The 17,758-nt window shown below is 35.2% G+C and overlaps 1 protein-coding gene and 1 pseudogene across 1 annotated transcript; both read right to left on the bottom strand.

Annotated features, from left to right (window-relative positions):
* Positions 1–5,031: 5,031 nt before the first annotated feature.
* LOC114728528 (protein BIG GRAIN 1-like C) lies at positions 5,032–6,242 on the bottom strand (annotated as a pseudogene).
* Positions 6,243–9,885: 3,643 nt separating this feature from the next.
* LOC114728529 (protein Brevis radix-like 4) lies at positions 9,886–16,582 on the bottom strand. Its single transcript, XM_028915440.1, has 6 exons — positions 16,414–16,582; positions 16,162–16,315; positions 15,673–16,052; positions 12,059–12,194; positions 10,961–11,361; positions 9,886–10,343 (listed from the first exon to the last, which is right to left on the bottom strand). Exons 2-6 carry the CDS (start codon positions 16,264–16,266, stop codon positions 10,265–10,267), a joined length of 1,101 nt encoding a protein of 366 aa, XP_028771273.1. The 5' UTR covers positions 16,267–16,315; positions 16,414–16,582; the 3' UTR covers positions 9,886–10,264.
* Between the last annotated feature and the right edge of the window lie 1,176 nt (positions 16,583–17,758).

Below are 17,758 nucleotides of genomic sequence, written 5' to 3'. Positions count from 1 at the left end.
AAGATATATCATCGACAGATACTTCACATGATTCAGTACTCACTATATAAATTGAAAGAAATAAAGCCGATGCAGAGAACATGAACAAACCTGCGGGACTTTTTCTCTTTCCGAAGAGAAAACTCATGGCGAATGAATCAGTACCACAACTAGAAACCGAAACCCAGTAACTCAATCAAAGTTTCACAATCTGACCCGATAGGATGTTATTAAGGATGGATTTAGAGGTCGAAGATCTCGTTGATCGATATTGCTTGCGGTAAGCGTTAAAGGAAGGAAAGGAATCATCAACGAACGAACCACCCCATCTTCTTCTTCTTCCCTCAGACCTGCTCGGGGACCCCACTTACCACCGGCACCTTCGTCGTTTTAATAAACGGCACCTCCAGATTGTGTCGTAGTGATTTGGGTTGTCGGGTCCATAACAATATCTTGGCCTTAGAAATAACAGGCTAAACGTGGAATGCACAGAAAAACAAAGGCCATAGCCCATAGCCCATAATCGAATTTTGGTCTACATTCTATAAAATTCTAATTTGTGAATACTGTGCCTGCCACTTTATAGACTGCCAGAAGGTAAATAGAGTAGAGAGAGAAAGCCTGTCGGGTCGGATTCTTCTACCCGCATAATTTGTGTTTGTGAGAAAGTAGTCCCTTCTGCTAGATTAATCCTATTAATTCATTCATGAAAACTTTCCATTATAAAAAAATAATGTACGGGAAAAGTTTAACTAGCATCAAAGTAATAATTTTTTATCATTATGTTGAACTTTCATTTGTTTATTTTGTAAAAAAGTAGTACTGGATTCGAATTTTTTGAAACTAGAAACATGTGAATCCATTTAAAATAAGAGAATAGTAAAAAAACAGTGAATATGATACAAAATCTTATTCCATGAATATGTATATATATATTAATCTGTGTCACATCGAGATTAATTACTCTAAAAAAACTGTACAAAATTAAAATCCAATAGCTGATAAAAATGAAGTTGGAGGCCAAGTGAGACACAGCAAAATGCCATGGGAGATCATACATGTAGATATAGCTAACTGAGCTTACAGATAATATCTATCTATTCTATATATATACATAACCCCGAAATGATTAATTTGGAGTCGATATATATATATATAATTTGGTTCACAAAAACAATAATTAGATTAAAGGTAGAGTATTAATAATAATGAATGGGATATTGGCAGCATAGAACTGGGCATGTGTACGTATAGTAAGGTCACAGTTGGTGCTTGGTTGGTGAGCAACATGCCCAGTGTTTGCACACTGGCATTGCCATTTATGTTATATTGGTTTATTGCCTCCTTTCCATTCATCTTCAAAACTTTATCACTCTCTAATTATCATTTCTTAGCCTCATATTAAATCTTGTCTTATTCTTCTCTCTCTCCTGCGTCTAATATCTGTCTCTTTCTGCTTTTAATTTTCAAGTTCCACACTTAGGGGTGTTTGGATAGAAACCAAAACTATGGTTTCAGAAGTGTTTTTACGGATTAAATAAATATGTGGAGAGGTTACCTTGTTTTGCAAAAAAATGTTCTGAAACCGCGGTTTTGAGAATGCCAAACACCATTTTGCAATTGATAGGCATGGTTTCTAATGAAATGAGTTTTGGCTGCTTGAGCATCAGATCTCAATTTTTTTATTTTTTTGGCTGAAAGATAATCTCGAATTTGAGTTCCCGTGAATGTTAAAAATACATTTGAAAAAGTTACCTTTAATTGGGTTCAATAATACTTGAATCTAACCAATTGGATATTTTTATGTTAAAAATAATAATAATGAGTTTTTCTATCATAATTTAACGTGAGGTATCATTTTTTTTTTTTTTTGGCCGAAAACGTGAGGTATCATTGAAAGTAATTTTTTACCTGCCAAAGTTTATTATTGAATTTTGTACGAGTGAAATTGTGAAGTATTAACCAACTTACAATTTAACTGTCCTAAAGTTGATTGGGTGACATGGAGATTTCAATCACCTAAAAAGATGAGCCATTATATTATGAGATATGATTTGAGATTGTAGGCTTTTCTTTTAATAAAGTAAACATATGTAATTAGAACATCTAATAATGCAAAAGTTAATTTTTCGTTAACCGAACTTATCCGTACAGCATCTCCATTGATCTAATTATTTTGTAGTCATTATATCTAATCCCTCACCTTGACAATTAGCCCCCATTTGCATATCTCAACAATAAGATATTATGCATTCAGAAAAAGGCGGAGTGATTTTTTTTAATTATATATAATTAAACACATAGATGCATATAAACTTGTTAATATCATATTCGAAGCCGGAATTTCATCTAAGCATGATGAATAACACTGCTATTGAAACAACTTGCTGTTGATAGATTTTTTGTTTAATTTTATACGCAGGTAAAGAGATAACATGAGATTTTAATACAATTTTTAGTTCAGATTTTTATCATTGACAGCAAGGAAAGTAACTGGGTATCATATGATCTCTATAAAGTTGATAATACCCTTGCTAAGTCATGTTATGATTTAAGGGAAATGGATAGTTTAGCTTTTTAATAATTATTTTGAATCATTCTTCATTTTGATCTTCTTATGAACCATATGATAAAGAGAACGAAATGGTTAGGTTTTAATATTTTTTTTTTGAAAAATTTGTTTTCAATAATATTCGATTCAAATAATTGTAAAATATCAATTGAAAATAAGCTCTGTTGTAGCAAAATTGTCAAGAAATTTAATTTTCAAATGTAACTTCATGTTTGTCACTAGTATTCTTGTTTATAACTGCAGCTCAATTTTTAGAAAAACTTTCTGAAGACCTCACTATTAATTCAATTTTTTGGCACTTGCACGTGATCCTCATATCACATTCAATGCTCTGTCCCATTTTAAATATAAAAAACAGATGGGAATTTTACTTTAATCCTAAATAAGAAAATACAAGACTTTAATATACTTTGTTTTATAAATTAACATTTTTTCTCTAAATTATCCCTATTAAGTACATATAGCAAATGAGTTTCATCAAAGAATAGTTCTAACTTAAATGATGATTGAAGAGGATATGTTTGAAAAATCTACATAATTTTTTTTTTCAAAAATAACTGTTTTAATTATTTTTTTAATATTTACAAATTGATTATCTGATTCTTACATTCAAATAATTATGAGATTAAATCAGAGCAGAATTAAGAGCATCTCTAAAAGTATTTTCTACATTCATACGGAGTTAACCTAAACGCGTTGTGCTTATGCAGCCGTATAACTTTTCATATCTTCATCTTATTAAAATTCTTCCCTTCCAACCGAACATCTGGGTAAACTATTGCAATGGCCGTAATTTAATTATTAGTACCTCTGATGCTTAATATAATAGCTTGTTGATTAATTTAAGTAGATTAAGAAAGTTTATTAAGTTAATTATTTGTAATAAGTAAGTATTGTTCTTCTTAAAATACCCTTACTAATTATGTGTATTAGCTAGAACTACCATTTAATGGAACATTTAACATGTGCAACTATTATAGGACTATTTTGAAAAAATAGATAAATATGAGAGATAAAGTGGATTGGAGTCTTATAATTAGAACCAGATTGAAAGTCAAACAAATTCTTATTATCCTCTAATACTTGACATTACATTGGATTTGGATATCAGATCCCTAGCAATAATTTCAAATTGTAAGGCTTAAAATCTTTAACATGCTTCCTACATAATGAAATTGCAAGTAGTTGGTAAGTCATGTTTTGATTTCTTCAATCTTAATCTTTGAACCTTAGCAACGTTCACGGGGAGATGGCAAATAGGTCAACTTATTAGCACTAGTTTGTCTCACTGTCAATTTTGAAAAAAGCTTTTTAATTTAAACAAAAAACAAAAAACAAAACAAAAAGTAGCTTTGGATTTGAGGCATTATGTCATTTTCCCTCAAGTTGACCTCTTCATCGCCTTATGAAAATGGCCCTACTTTGTCTGCTACATATGCTCCTATAATGTATTACCCTTTTGTATGTTAGTACATTTTATATATGATTTTATCTTTGAATCGATGTTATGAGATTTTTGTGAAGTGTTGAAATCCAAATTAAAAGTTTTTATTTTAACTGTTTTAACCAAACCCCACTATTTTACAAGGATCATTTCACTCAGTTTCACTGCTGCAAATTTATTTATTTGAACAATTATGTTGTACGCTGTGTTGGAATAAGATTGAATCTCGTCATCAATAATGAGCTTCAATTATGGCTTTAGTTACAACCAAAAAAATAAGATCAAAATTCTCACTGTACTTGGGGACTTTTTTAGAGGGGGCAAAAAGTAGTATGCTGTAATCATTAATTAAATCTTCAAGGTTGGAAACAATTTTTAATTTTAATTTTAATTTTTGGGGTAAAGTGGGAGACATTTTACTATCCTCCTCCTGATGCCATCCATGTGCAAAAGCTTCCTCCTTTTTCTTACTTAAACTTTTGTTTTTCTTGGTTGGGTACAATCTCTGCTTTTCCCCCCTTTATTTTTCTTCTCTCTGTTAATCTTCTTTGACAAACTCTGCAAATTGATTCTAACCTCAATGCTATCTTCACTTATATTATTATTTGTATCCCTTGATCTCTCACCTCCACCCAACTATAAATTAAATCTTATTATAAATTTATTATGCAGATTTTTTAAAAAAATAATGATTCAAAGAGTAAAAAGGCTAAATTCAGCTGACACTTATTCCATAGACTTACATTGCAAAGAATCTTCTCAAAATGTATGCACAAGGCAAGAGTTCTCCTCCAAATTATTGAGCTTTTTTTTTTCCCCTAAGATTTTTTTTTAAATCTCAAGTGCCATTTGAAAATGCCCATTATTATTCACCTCATGTGCAATCAAAAAATTGTTCTTTTTTCCCCCGCATCGACTTGATGCTTTTGAAATTCTTATTCTAATGTTGAGAAGAATCAAATTCAGGTCATTCAAAAAAAAAAAAAACCCTCGCATGCTTAGAACGTATGAGTATCATCTATATGTAATGAAACAAAATAGTCCTGAATTAAAAGTCCACAACGCATTACATTATAATTACAGCGAATTACAAACGCAAACCATTAGCAATGGCCTTGTTTGTTTCCAGATTAGTAGTTTCATAAACAGGAAGCTCTTCTTGGTACCTCCTTCCACCTCCAATCAGATGATCTAACTCAAAAAGATCCGAACTTGAACAGCTCAAAGCATCATCTTCATCTTCTTCCTCCTCGCCATTATGATTGTACAACAATCTGAAATCAAACTCACCCTTTCTTGATCCATTTTCTTTGGCCATAACAGAGTTTTTCTTCTTCTGCTTCTTCTTCTCGTCCTCCTTCGTTGAAGAGTTTCTTGTGATTTTTCCTGCACTGCTAGGAATGGCATTATATCTGGATCATTCTGGCAGACAAATTTATGCTGAGAATCCTCGCCCAGAATTATGTTTACGGGGTAAAATTTAAAATTTAACGCTCCTCTTTACGCCATTGTTCTTTTTAGCCCAAGAGGGTGTTTTGCTCATGCAAGACCTTCTTGAATATGAAGAAGCAGAGGAAGAAACACATGGAGACTGACATTTCTGCTCGAAATTAACATCTTCCACCGCCCCAACGTAGCACATTTTCGCCTTCTTCACGCTTCCATAGTTGAAGATAGAGCTCAAAAAACTAGCTATTCGACTTCCTGGTGACATCGGTTGCTTCACTTTCTGTTTCTTTTGCTTCTCTGAGTTCAGCCTCTTGTCTGATTTAGGCCTCGATCTCTGTTTACAGCTCGTCTCTGTCTCCGACGACGAAAAGAATCCTCCTGAACTGCACTCTGAAGAGCTGTGGGAACTCTGCTTCTCCATCCAATCTTCAACCATAAATGTTGATCGGCGAAGATGTTTCATATCCCTGACTTTGCCATATTCATTTCCCAGAGAAACTCCACCGCTGCGGCGCATGTTGCTCTGTTTCGTGTGGTGAACTTCCTTGCAGAGACCCAATTGAGAATCTTCATCAAGATCTGATTTTGATTGGTCGGTGGAACGGTAAATGGCGTCAAGGAGAGATGAAGAGAAGGAGGGGGTCCTTCTGCTTCGTGGGTACGAGCCATCTCGCATCGATCTCTCCCTTCTGTGCATCTTTGAGGCATGCAGATTCCGCAGGAAAAGACCAAATCTACAGAGAAAAAATGAAAGAAATATGCGCAGGACAATTTAGTTTAAGGAAGGAAAAGAGCGATGGTCAGTGAGGAGGCAGGCAGGGAATGTCAAACGCTGAGAGGAGCACCACTATACATGTGTGGATATATATATAGAAAGCAAGTAGAGATAGAACAAACGTGTGCAAAAGAAAAAGAAAAACAGAGGACATTGCGTGCGAGGTTGGAAAAAAGAGAGTATGGGGTTTTCGTTGAACGTGTGAGGAACGAGATAGCGTTATTAAGTGTTCTGAGTAGAAAAGCAAGCATGTTTGGGTGTTGCAGTAGTGCACTGTACAGCTTTAGGTGAACATAAATGAGAAATGTCATACCGCACACTTTGTGACTGAGCACTGAGTAGAGAGAGAGAGAGAGAGAGAGAGAGGGGGGGAATGTTAAAAAGAAAGAGTTGAAACTGATTAAAAGTGAACACCGCGCGTGCGGGCAATCTTTTTGAGGAGACCACACTCACACGACTTGAAGATTCATTATTCATTTGCTTGTGCATTGCTTCTTTCTTTCTTTCTTTTTAGTTTTTACCAGTTGAAATTGAGTTAAATTCAGTTGTATCATTTGATGACTTGGCTGTTTGCTTGTTTGGTTGGTTGTTTGTTTGTTTCTTTTCAAGTTTCCACATGCATTCACTTGAGTCCTTTGGTAGAGATAACACAGAGCATAGGATTCTGATCAAGGGCTAACCCAACTGCATTTATTTCAGTCCTATTCATCTATCAGATCCAAGCTCACAAGCCTATCTTGTTGCAATCACTAATGCAAGCCGAATCTCTGTGCTCTGTTTTCTCTTTTTTAGCCCTTTTATGAACACTCACATACGTTCCCTGCGAGTCTTGATTTTCCAAAGGGCACAATCTCTTCAGTCAGAAAAGCCACAGGCTTTGGTCCCTTCCAAGTCTCACTTCTTCAACCAGAAATGAAGAAGTGGTTGAACAAAATAAGAGAGTTCATTGTGAGGAATTGAACAATCACTTTTAGGGTGTGTTTGGGTGACACCCCAAACCATGGTTTAGGAATAATCTACCAAACACCCCCTCCAAAACCAAAACTATGGTTTTGGGTCAAAACCATGGTTTTGAAAAAAGAAAATTTTTTTGCTTTTAGAGAAAAAAGGGAGAGTGTGAGGGCCTATATGATATGTATCTTGTTATTTTTTTTATAAACATATTTTTTTATAATATATTTAATCTTATATTTTATAAATATATACACATTATTATTTTTAATTAATTATCTTTATGTATTATTAATTATGTTGGTAGAAACATATTATTAACAATTTTATTCTTCAATTAAAATATATCATAAAATCTATTTTTTCTGTAATTATCATATTAACTTATGTCTTTTTTTTAATAATTTGTATATATAAAAAGTGCTTCTGATAACAACTATCCAAACACTCTCATTTCTCAGAATCACTTTTTTACAAAATCTATTCTTCACAGAATCTATTTTTCCCAGAATCTATTCTCCAGAATCACTTTTTCAAACCACGGTTTGGTTTCATCCAAACACACCCTTAATCGTATTTCAAGAAAGTCAATTGACTCACTATACTCGTAATATAGATAGTTTGAGATAATGCGTTATTGAAACATTAATGCAAGCATGTTTGAAAATGAGCATGTTACTCATTGGGGTTAAACTTTAGCCTCACTCGAGGTGGAATCCCCTTTATTAAAAATGTGATTTTCACATTATGAGATTTTGGCAAATTTATGCAAAATTAAAGAAGAATGGATGAACTGATAGGGGTTAGGTAATAGGTCTGATAATTCCTCACAATGCAGTGAATCGAAGTTTAAATTTTTATTAAAAAAGTCATTTTTAACACTTAGTATAACCTTAAATATACTTTTAACAAGAAAATATATATGTTTAATCAAAAAGGAAAATGGGCGAAGACTGCAAGCACTCGCTGTCCAGGATTTTATGCTCTGCCCTTATTCCAGCTTGATGGCTTTCTGACATCTTTGGATATTTCTTAGGATGTTTTGCCTTGTTTTAGTTTTTGTCCGTTTCCTTTGTGTATCACAAGAAGATGATGATGATGAATGGATAATTAGTTAATGCCTAATGGGTTCTGATGTGTTCCTCCGTCCTCGCTGATGGGTCTTGACCCACTTTTGAAACTTGGGTTGCCACAGACTCACAGTGCTTCTTCAGGGTCTGTTTGCATGACACTGGGCTTTAAAAATTTCAACAAAATGATAAGTATCCAAATCCTTTTTAACGAAAAATAAGTATCCAACTCAATCTCTGTTTTTTTTTGTCAACATTGGATTCGAGACTCACAAGTGTTAGTGTATGTCTCTAAATTAAAAAAAAATGTTTATAAAAATATTTATAGATTACCTACTAACAAGGTTCTTACATTATCAGTAAGATTCAAATTCACAACTTTATGAATTATGAGTCGACTCCTAATTGATTTGATTAATTCTTGTTGGCTTCAACTCAATTTCTTCTAGACTTTATTGAACGATGCTTAATTTTTGCATGGTAATGAAATAATTAATAAGTTGGTTTTATTTTTTTTATGTGTTTTAATTAAGCAGAAATGACTCTTTTGGACCAAAATTTTAATTTAATTTAAAATAACAAATAAATCATCTTAGTGTAATTTTATCTTTTTTTTTCTTTTGTTTCTTATTTTTTTTGAATATTCCAGCTTTTGTTCCTCGTGCCATTTTTTATTTCTTTTCTTTTGTAATTTCACTAATTTCTCAACTTGCAAGAGATTATTCTTGCCCAAAAAAACCTTACAAAGATTTTACTGTTCCATTCTCATTTTATTTAGCTTGCAAAGATTCTACAGACCTATTCCCATCTCATTTATGGGAGTTCATATTTTCATGGGAGTTTATGTTTGTGTTTTTCTGTTTCACCTTTTTACCCAAAAAAAAAAAGTGAGCTTTGTGCACGCATATTTAGTATACTAGTAAATATCAGTGTGACCTTCCAATTTTTTTTTTTTTGCTAAAGTACAGGTATCCTCAATCATATTCGAGGCACTGTCAGGCATCTCTTTTAATAGGATTTAAACCTTAGTTTATCATATTGTGAGGGACTAACTTTTTCTGTTAGACTTAATCCCTATGAAACACACAGGATACTAAACTAGGTTTTGCTGCCCGTTCGTAAAAACATGGGGGATCAAGATAAGACATGAACAATGGACCTCCACGAAATTATATGTGATAAAAAATTTTAATAAAAATTCTTGTGTGTTGGCAAGAATAAGAAAAGGACGCCTATGTGGGATAAAAAGGTGAGCACATAAGAGAGAAGATAAAATCTCAATGTCGGGGAAAGAAGGATACAACGCAAAAGACGATACATAAATTAAAATATATTATCTCTAGTTTTAATTATAAAACCTCATTTGTAGACTGTAAGCGGGGTTTTATAATTAGAACTAGGATAGTATTTGAAAAGGCTGTAGGCAGTGAAAAATGGAGAAAATTCTTAAAGATTGCCATGAATTATCACGAAGGGAAAAAATGAAGAGAGGATTATCATAATTTGAAAGAGAGCATATATTCCCGCACGGACCTGGTGAAGCAGCTTCTGGAAACATCTTAGTTTATGTTATTTGGTTACTTGGTGAAAACAAAGAAGCATGCCGCAACTAGAAAATGGATATATGAAAGGGCACAAAAGAAAATGACAGTAGATTCATTCTTTGAATCCCAATTTGAATAGCTATATAGAATTTACACCCACCACACTTCTAAAGTATGCTCTTTTGATCCGCCAATATCTGAAAGAAGTAACTAATATAAGTTAACTTCCCCACCCTCATCCCACAGAATAACCTGACCCGATCACACAATTAAAAGCGTGATCCCATCGGATTAATATTTAGATAGATAGAGAGAGAGAAAGAGAGCCCAAAACGGAGAGGTGCCAGTGGCACCTCTTTCTGATATGTGATTCCCTATAGTGAGACTTAGTAGTATCGCAAAACAGATATGAAACAATTTGATATGCAGAGCCACCTCCACAATTTGGATAGCATCAGCAGCCACCAATTCCGTTCAATCTTACAAATATTGTTCATGTATTCTGGCGCGGTTCTCTTCCCACCATAATCTAGCATGCATCTCCCCAAATTTTTCTCGGCTGCACATCACATGGAAAAACAACCAGAATTATCAATTTCGATTCAATTCCATGTCAAAATGTAATCAAGACAATGAGCACAAATGTACATCTCAAATATGCCTCTGTTTAAGCGCATGCACACTTACCTTAATGGTTACCAAGAAAAAAAATTACAAACCTTGAGACTGGAATTAATTGGACACCATTACTGACTATTGACAGTGATAGATAAATCAGAATTTATGCAGAAACAGACCAGAGCAGCAATTGTAGAGTTTGTTTAAAATTTTGGAAATAGTTATAGGTTTGTCCGGTCAAATCTACGAAGCATTCATATTTCAACAACAGGGCTTCGTTATGTCTAATGAATATCCGGCTCATCAAAATATGTGACAAGATAATTCAAGATACATTTGAAAATTATATCTTGAGGTTTCTTGCCATTTGTATAATATCATGTTCTTGTTCTGTATCTCGTAAGTGCTTCTTAGTATCAAACTCAACCAACTGCAAGTGCAGTTGCTGCTAGCATGGATGTCATTATAATGACCTATCAAGTAGCAATTATATGTCTACCCACAACAGCATAGCCACGAAGGGAATACGTCTGGCCATACAATTGAGCGTAAGCTTACCTGAATCTTACTCTTCTGAGCTCCCTTTTACCGGCCGGTAATGCTCTAATGGTAATATAAACCCCAGGTTCATCCTGCTCAACCCATTCAGTCTCCAGATCGCTGGCATTGCTGATTGAAAGATCCCCGGAGCGATCAGCTTCTCTGGATGAGCTACTTCTCATGGAGGCGTCCATTGATGATATTTCTGTCTTGGCTGCGCTAATGGTGGAAACTTTAGGAGTTGAGTTCATACCATTAGAGTCATAGTGATGCCGGGATTGCATTGATTGATGATCAAAGGAATCAGAGGATGAGTATCCCATTCCCAGTCCTGGAGGACGGTACAAATTACGAGGTAAACGTTCCCTAGTTAGTGGAGGTGTCACTGGGCTGTCTTCCGCTGATTCAATCTTTGAGCTCTGTTTTTGACGCAGGGAAATAGACCATATTAAACAAGCATCATGGGGGATAGACAAATCCGTTACCCCCTTTCCTTTAAAGATCAGGTAATGAATAAACAACTGATGACAGTGGCAAACTATTGACAATTTCAAGATGATGGCTAAAACTAGCCTCGCTAAAATACATTAGAGCAAATGTAAATATTATATGTGTTATGCCCAAAAAAAGGGAACAAATACTACATCTAATCTCCAGAAAAAGTCAGTTAACTCTAATTAAAAATTAATATAAATAATTTATGTTGTTGATTTCTAAGTGAAATTTTCATTTCTGAAATGATTTTTGATTAAACAAAATATCTGTGAAGAATAAAAAGAGCCCAGTTGAATAAAATTTTTAGAATATAAATTTGACATGTCAATATTTCAATTTTTAATATTTAAATTAAATTACTTTATTTCATTATTTGTTAATTTTAGAATATAAATTTACAATCATATTTGTACATATATTATTGAACAATTAATCATTTTTATATAGTCATATAACTTTCCGTTTTCTTGCCCATTAAGCTACTCTGCTTTCACATGTCAAAAGGAGCCCCCCGGGGGGGGGGGGGAATAATTTGCTTTCAATCTTCCATACATGCATGCGCCTTCTTGTTACTAAGTTGGCCATGATAATGCCCAAGAGGTATTGAAATTCAGAGCTTACCTCATCTTCGGATCTTGGTGGCGTTGGAAGAGGGAAAGCTTGGCGGTTAAACCTTCGAACGTTGTAAAGTTCCATAACTTTGTCGTAGTTCTCTGCCCACCATCTTTGAGCTTGCCATTTGTTAAACATCTCGCGACTGTACATCGAAAATAAAGCTAAATTCAGTCCCAGTTCCTTAGTCCTGACGACTGTATAAATCATACATGAGAATACTTCGCCAATGCGCATAACAACTGTGGGACCGTTGGTGATCAATTCATCATGAGTAGAACTGCGCGTTTGATTATTGCTAATTTTTTTAAGGATTGAAACCAAAATTGAACAAAACTTTATGTAAAATAAATTCAAATTTAGATACACGAAGTGATTTTAGACGAAATGAGGGGATAAATAATCACATAATAATGGACCCCCTCTCTGACATATGGTTTCCATAAAAGAACCTTGCCTACTTAAAAAAAATCAGGATTTTTCCACACCCAAATTAAATAAATTCTGAAATAAGCAATCAAGTGTTTTGAGAATTGAGTGGTTTCCTACTCGTCCTTGCCATCCCTATTTATCTATGTTTGGTAGGGCGGTGGAACAATAATTGTTTCATGTTAAAGTTAATCAAGCATTTTAGCGTGACTAAAGCTTGAAACCTTCTACCCAAACCCAATTACCCTATTATTATTATTGTTATTGTTATTATTGTCATGTTTTTTAATTAGGCTTGACCAAACAGTTAGTTTCTAATGGTTTGTGACACTGTTTTCAATCATGCGAAGTCACTCAATCGATACTTTTTGACAAAGAATGCTCGAAATATAATTAAAGGCATACCCGGTCATTCGGTGGACGGAATAAAGCAGATCCCAGGCCAACATTGACCTTACACTGGGGTTTGTCTCCGCGATTGAAAACAAGTGGGTCCAGGTTTAATGTGTCAACGACATCTCTAGACGCACCTAAACATGAAATGATATGGCTGGTTGAAGTAGTTCTAGTTTTATCCTTATTATATCATTCCACACCTTAAATTTCCGAACTAAATTGAGGGAGAAAAATTAAATGATGAATACGAATGCACAGACTCCACTAACCCCATAGGTGTTGAGATTGCATCACAGGTCACTAAGTAGGGCCAGCACAACATGATGCACCCTATTTCTCTGTGCTTTTAATATTCTATACGATAACAAAAGAAAATTAAGAAGGGGCCAAAACCCTATAACCTATGTTATCTCTATCTTTTGTGGCTGGCCGTCTTGTAGAGTTTCATATTTTGTCCTGTATAAAGATCTTTGGAGAAAATGGGGGCTTTCCGCAGCATATTGCAGATTGAAAGACAAAATGCTAGCAGAGGAAAACAAAGTCACCAAGAATGAGGCACGGAAAAATTTTAAAAAAGGGAGGGGTTTCATCCGACCAAACGACATGCTCGGGTTAAAAGTTTGCCAACACAATCACCACTGACCCACCTCCACTAACAAAGCCTCAATAGGTTCTCCTTTTGGGACCTCTTTTGGATTGCTTTTGGCAATGGCGTGAAAATACTGGGGAATGTGGTCCCCGCAGCCAAACTCTTTCAATTTCATATTTCCGGAGAAGGAGTCATATCACTGATGAAGGGATTCGTATTTGGACTATGGATACTTCACCAGATTAGGCGTGGCGAGCAATGAGAATCATGGTCGTGATAAGATATTATAAATGAGCAAGCTCAAATGCACATAAAAAAACAAAAAATCATTAAGTTCTGCACTTGGTGCAATGCTCTAGCAGTCCCCTACTAGGGGGGTGTGGTTGGTTTGATCCCACAAAGCCTTTTGCGACCCTTCCAAACAATAATAACAACAATAAAAAAAGCTCAAGTTCTGAGAATTTTATTTTATTTTACCAGAGACAAGTTCTGAGAATTTGGAATATTTCAAACAAGAATTATAAGATTTATTTGGTGGATTATCACAACTTGCATTCATCAGATCAAAAAACATGCAAATGATTCATTTGCCCTAACTCTTCACAACCCAATTTAAATCACCTGTGTACTTTACTCTTTCTACATATAAGATCTACTTTATAGTTTAATTTATATCATAATGTGAATCTTATATTTAAAACCGGAAATAGTATTTAAATTTGACCTCTACAAAGACTATTAGATATATTAATAAAGGACTACTATAAATTAAGGAGTATTATTACTATAAAAGTCATGGCTTTATTATTATTATTTGATTTTGTGCATACATAAAGTGTACAATAAGTTGTTCACAAAAAAAAGTGTAAAATAACTTATATTATATTATACATTATTTTCTGGCCAAAAAAATAAATTATTTATGAATTAAAAACAATATGGCTTTTTAAGTGGGGGCAGAATTCCGTAAGAGGGCACTAACGTAAAGGACATCTAGATTATTGGGTTTTTAATTTTTTTGTCGTTAAATTAATCAACCCCTCACTTTTAAAACCATTAGACAGGGATAGCATTTCATTAGAGGGCACTAATGTGGGAAACACCTGGATTATTTTGCAAACATGGACTCCCACTCAGATTAGAAGTGCCACGTAAGAGAAAAACTGAAGACCCCTCCCCCTCGCATCACCCGCTGCCACCACTACCACGGCACTATCATTTTCATCTGCTCCCTCTACAACTCATGGATTCCGCAATCACAGTCCCACTCTCTTTTGTGGCTTCCCCTCTGCCTCAATCTCGCTCTTTGGTCCCTCTCTTTCTCTGCCCCTCCCTGAAACCCCTTCCTAATCTTCATATTTCAACTCCTTATATATGGAGGGCATCGCCGAACGTAATGGGCGGCAATAGTCCCTAAAATTTTCAGATTCATCGCTGCAACTGTGGCCATTGCAACTGGTCACTCGTTGCAACATGGTGTAACTGATGATGTTCAGTTAACCTTCTCAACGTCTCCATGAGCAGAAGACTCCACCTTGTTCCCCCTATGTGGCACTTTTAATCTGAGTTGATAGTTTTAAGACAAGTATCCGCCACATCAATGCCCTCCAACGAAATTCTTAATATCATTAACGGTTCAAAATTAAGAGACTCATGAATCTAATGACTCAATAAAAATAGCCCAAGAATCTGGTTAAAAATTTAGAAAAAGTATAAGTAATTAATTTCCCATATATACATATGGTATGATTTAAAAAGAATATCTAAACACACAATTTCTTAGTATCTATCATCATATGCCTTTGTTAAAAATTATATAAGCATCTGTTGTACATTTAATTATTATATAATTCATTTACAATTAAAAATTTACATTCCGCTTTTCATTAAAATATAATGATAAATACTCAGATAATTTTATCTCAATGTTAACCTAAAAATTTCCAATATGTAATATAAAAACCAAGAATGCAAAGCGCGCGAAAAATTGACGGGGGACAAATTGACAGTCCACCGTAGCAAAAAGCACACAATGTCATGATCACGATCCAGATGCTTTAGGGTCCCATCTTGACCAACACTGTAAACGCAGGGCACAGTCGCCGTCTGATCAGACCACGGCGACATAGAAAAGAACCACCACACGACGGTTCATGCCTGCCTGATTCTAAACAGGAACAGAGAAAAGAAGAATTGGAGGCCTACGTACCTGAACCGTATTCGCTTCAGATCATTCCCACCACGCGGAAGTGAAACAAATGTGATCAGAACGCCAGGCTCCACCTGCGCCACCCACTCTTTGGGTTCGTTCTCTTCCACGAACAACACCACCGGGTCCACCCGCCGTCCACTGGACGAATTCGGCGTCCCTTCTCCGCTCGAAATCCCTTTGAGCCTCGCTTCCATCTCCTTCCCCCATGTCCTCGTCGTCGTCGAGCTTGAGCTCCCTGTTCTCCGGTACGACCACCGGAAACGATCCGAATCCGTGTCTGACTCGATATTGCTCCGGAGTCCAGTCTGCGTGGGCGGCCCCGTGCAGGGACTACAATGCTTGTACGCTCCCGATGCTTTCAACGCCATATCCTTGATCTAAAAAATGTCCATTCAACAACAGTTAAATTGAAGCAGATATTTAACGAATAAGACAAATAGATTTGGACTTTAGCGTTCGCATACAGTTATGGTTACGGGTCCGTACCTGAGACGTAAGGGATTTGATGGCTTGGTTCTTAGAATCGGGATCATCGGGCTGACTCAGCGAGTCACTCCCGGGTTTCTTGGGACGAGCTATGCACGTAAGCATTTTCCGGTTTTGTACACCTGAGCCAATTCGCCAATCTTTGCAGAATAAACTACCAAAAGAGAGAAGAACTGAAAATCAATTCATATTCGATTCCGCAACTAAAAGAATCGATCAACATTGCAAAATTAGAGAGAACAAGCTAAGTACCTGGATTCGTGAAACCTGATGGAGATTGAAAGGCAGATGAAGGTGAAGCCGAAGGTGGTTCGATGTTAAAGCGCGAGAATCAAGGCAGTAACCAGACGTGATTGTGTAAATTTGGTAGGTGTGAGCGTGCTCTGCTTTGCTTGGTAAGGGCTATAATGGAATGGGGGAAGGAGGAGTGACACTTTCATTTCAGTGTCCGGGACAGTGCCTTCACGCTTTATTCTTCTCTTACCTGTTACCGGATGCTAACCGGCAAATTGGCCCTGCGCGCTCAATTTTTATTTCTTCAAGCTTCACATACTTGTTTTCCAAGGAGCGGATCGTCATGAACAATCATAAATCCAGCTAAAGTTAGCCTGTCTATTACGGCCTGATATCAAACAAGCCGGGCCTGCCCAAATCTTACACAGGCTTTTTCTCGGCCTCCCAATTATGACCTTTCAAGTCGATCCCAAAAAGATGGCTTCAAAACTTATCTATTACATTTTGAATTTTTTGTTTACCAAAAACCTTTTTTCCATTACACTACTTCCGATTCTTAATATAAAAACTAATTTGACTTTTAATTTAGTTCTAAATATAATATTTTAATCTATTTTATTTCTCATATTTATCTATTTTTTTTAAAGTGATCCTTGTAAAAGTTGCAAATATTAAAGGTTTCATTAAATGGTAATTCAAACTAATACACATAATTAGCAAGAGTATTTTAGGAAAAACAATACCTATTATTATAAATAACTAACTTAATAAAATTTTTAATATATTCAAATTAGTCAACTAGTTTTTATAATAAGAATCAGAGGTAATATATGAAAGAGGCGTCACATTTAGTGTCCCGACAAGGTTGTTTTCCATTAAAAAGATACATGTGCATAGGAAAAAAAAATCAGGGGAACACTCATGTACGCACAGATTTTAAATTATCATTGATATGGATTTTAAGATAAAATTTATTCATTGACCAAGAATAGCAAAACAGATAATCTTTTTTACATGGCTAGAGAAACAGAAACACATGCCACTGCAGAAACAGCAAGGCAGAACTAAGATGCAACATAAAACTTGGGTTTATCAACCCATGCCACTCCAGTCTTGTAAATAATTCACTGGAATATCCTAAGTTAAGACACAAACTAGGGAGAGAAATGTGGAGGTGAGGACATCCAATGATCCAATTCAAAAGGCACAACCCTTTCACTATACTCCTCGCTACTCGACGTTCATCAGCATTTCATTGGCATCGGTAAAGCCTAGAGACGAGGAAGCATCACTTAAGGAAGATCCAAGGAAACATAGTCTAAGGATAGTCTTAGATTCATTGAAATATCAGTAACATGCTAAA

This window comes from Neltuma alba, unplaced genomic scaffold, assembly GCF_004799145.2.
Source record: "Neltuma alba isolate B1F8T4 unplaced genomic scaffold, ASM479914v2 tig00012543_pilon, whole genome shotgun sequence".
NCBI lineage: Eukaryota > Viridiplantae > Streptophyta > Magnoliopsida > Fabales > Fabaceae > Neltuma > Neltuma alba.
This window is presented reverse-complemented; position numbering and strand designations above follow the sequence as displayed.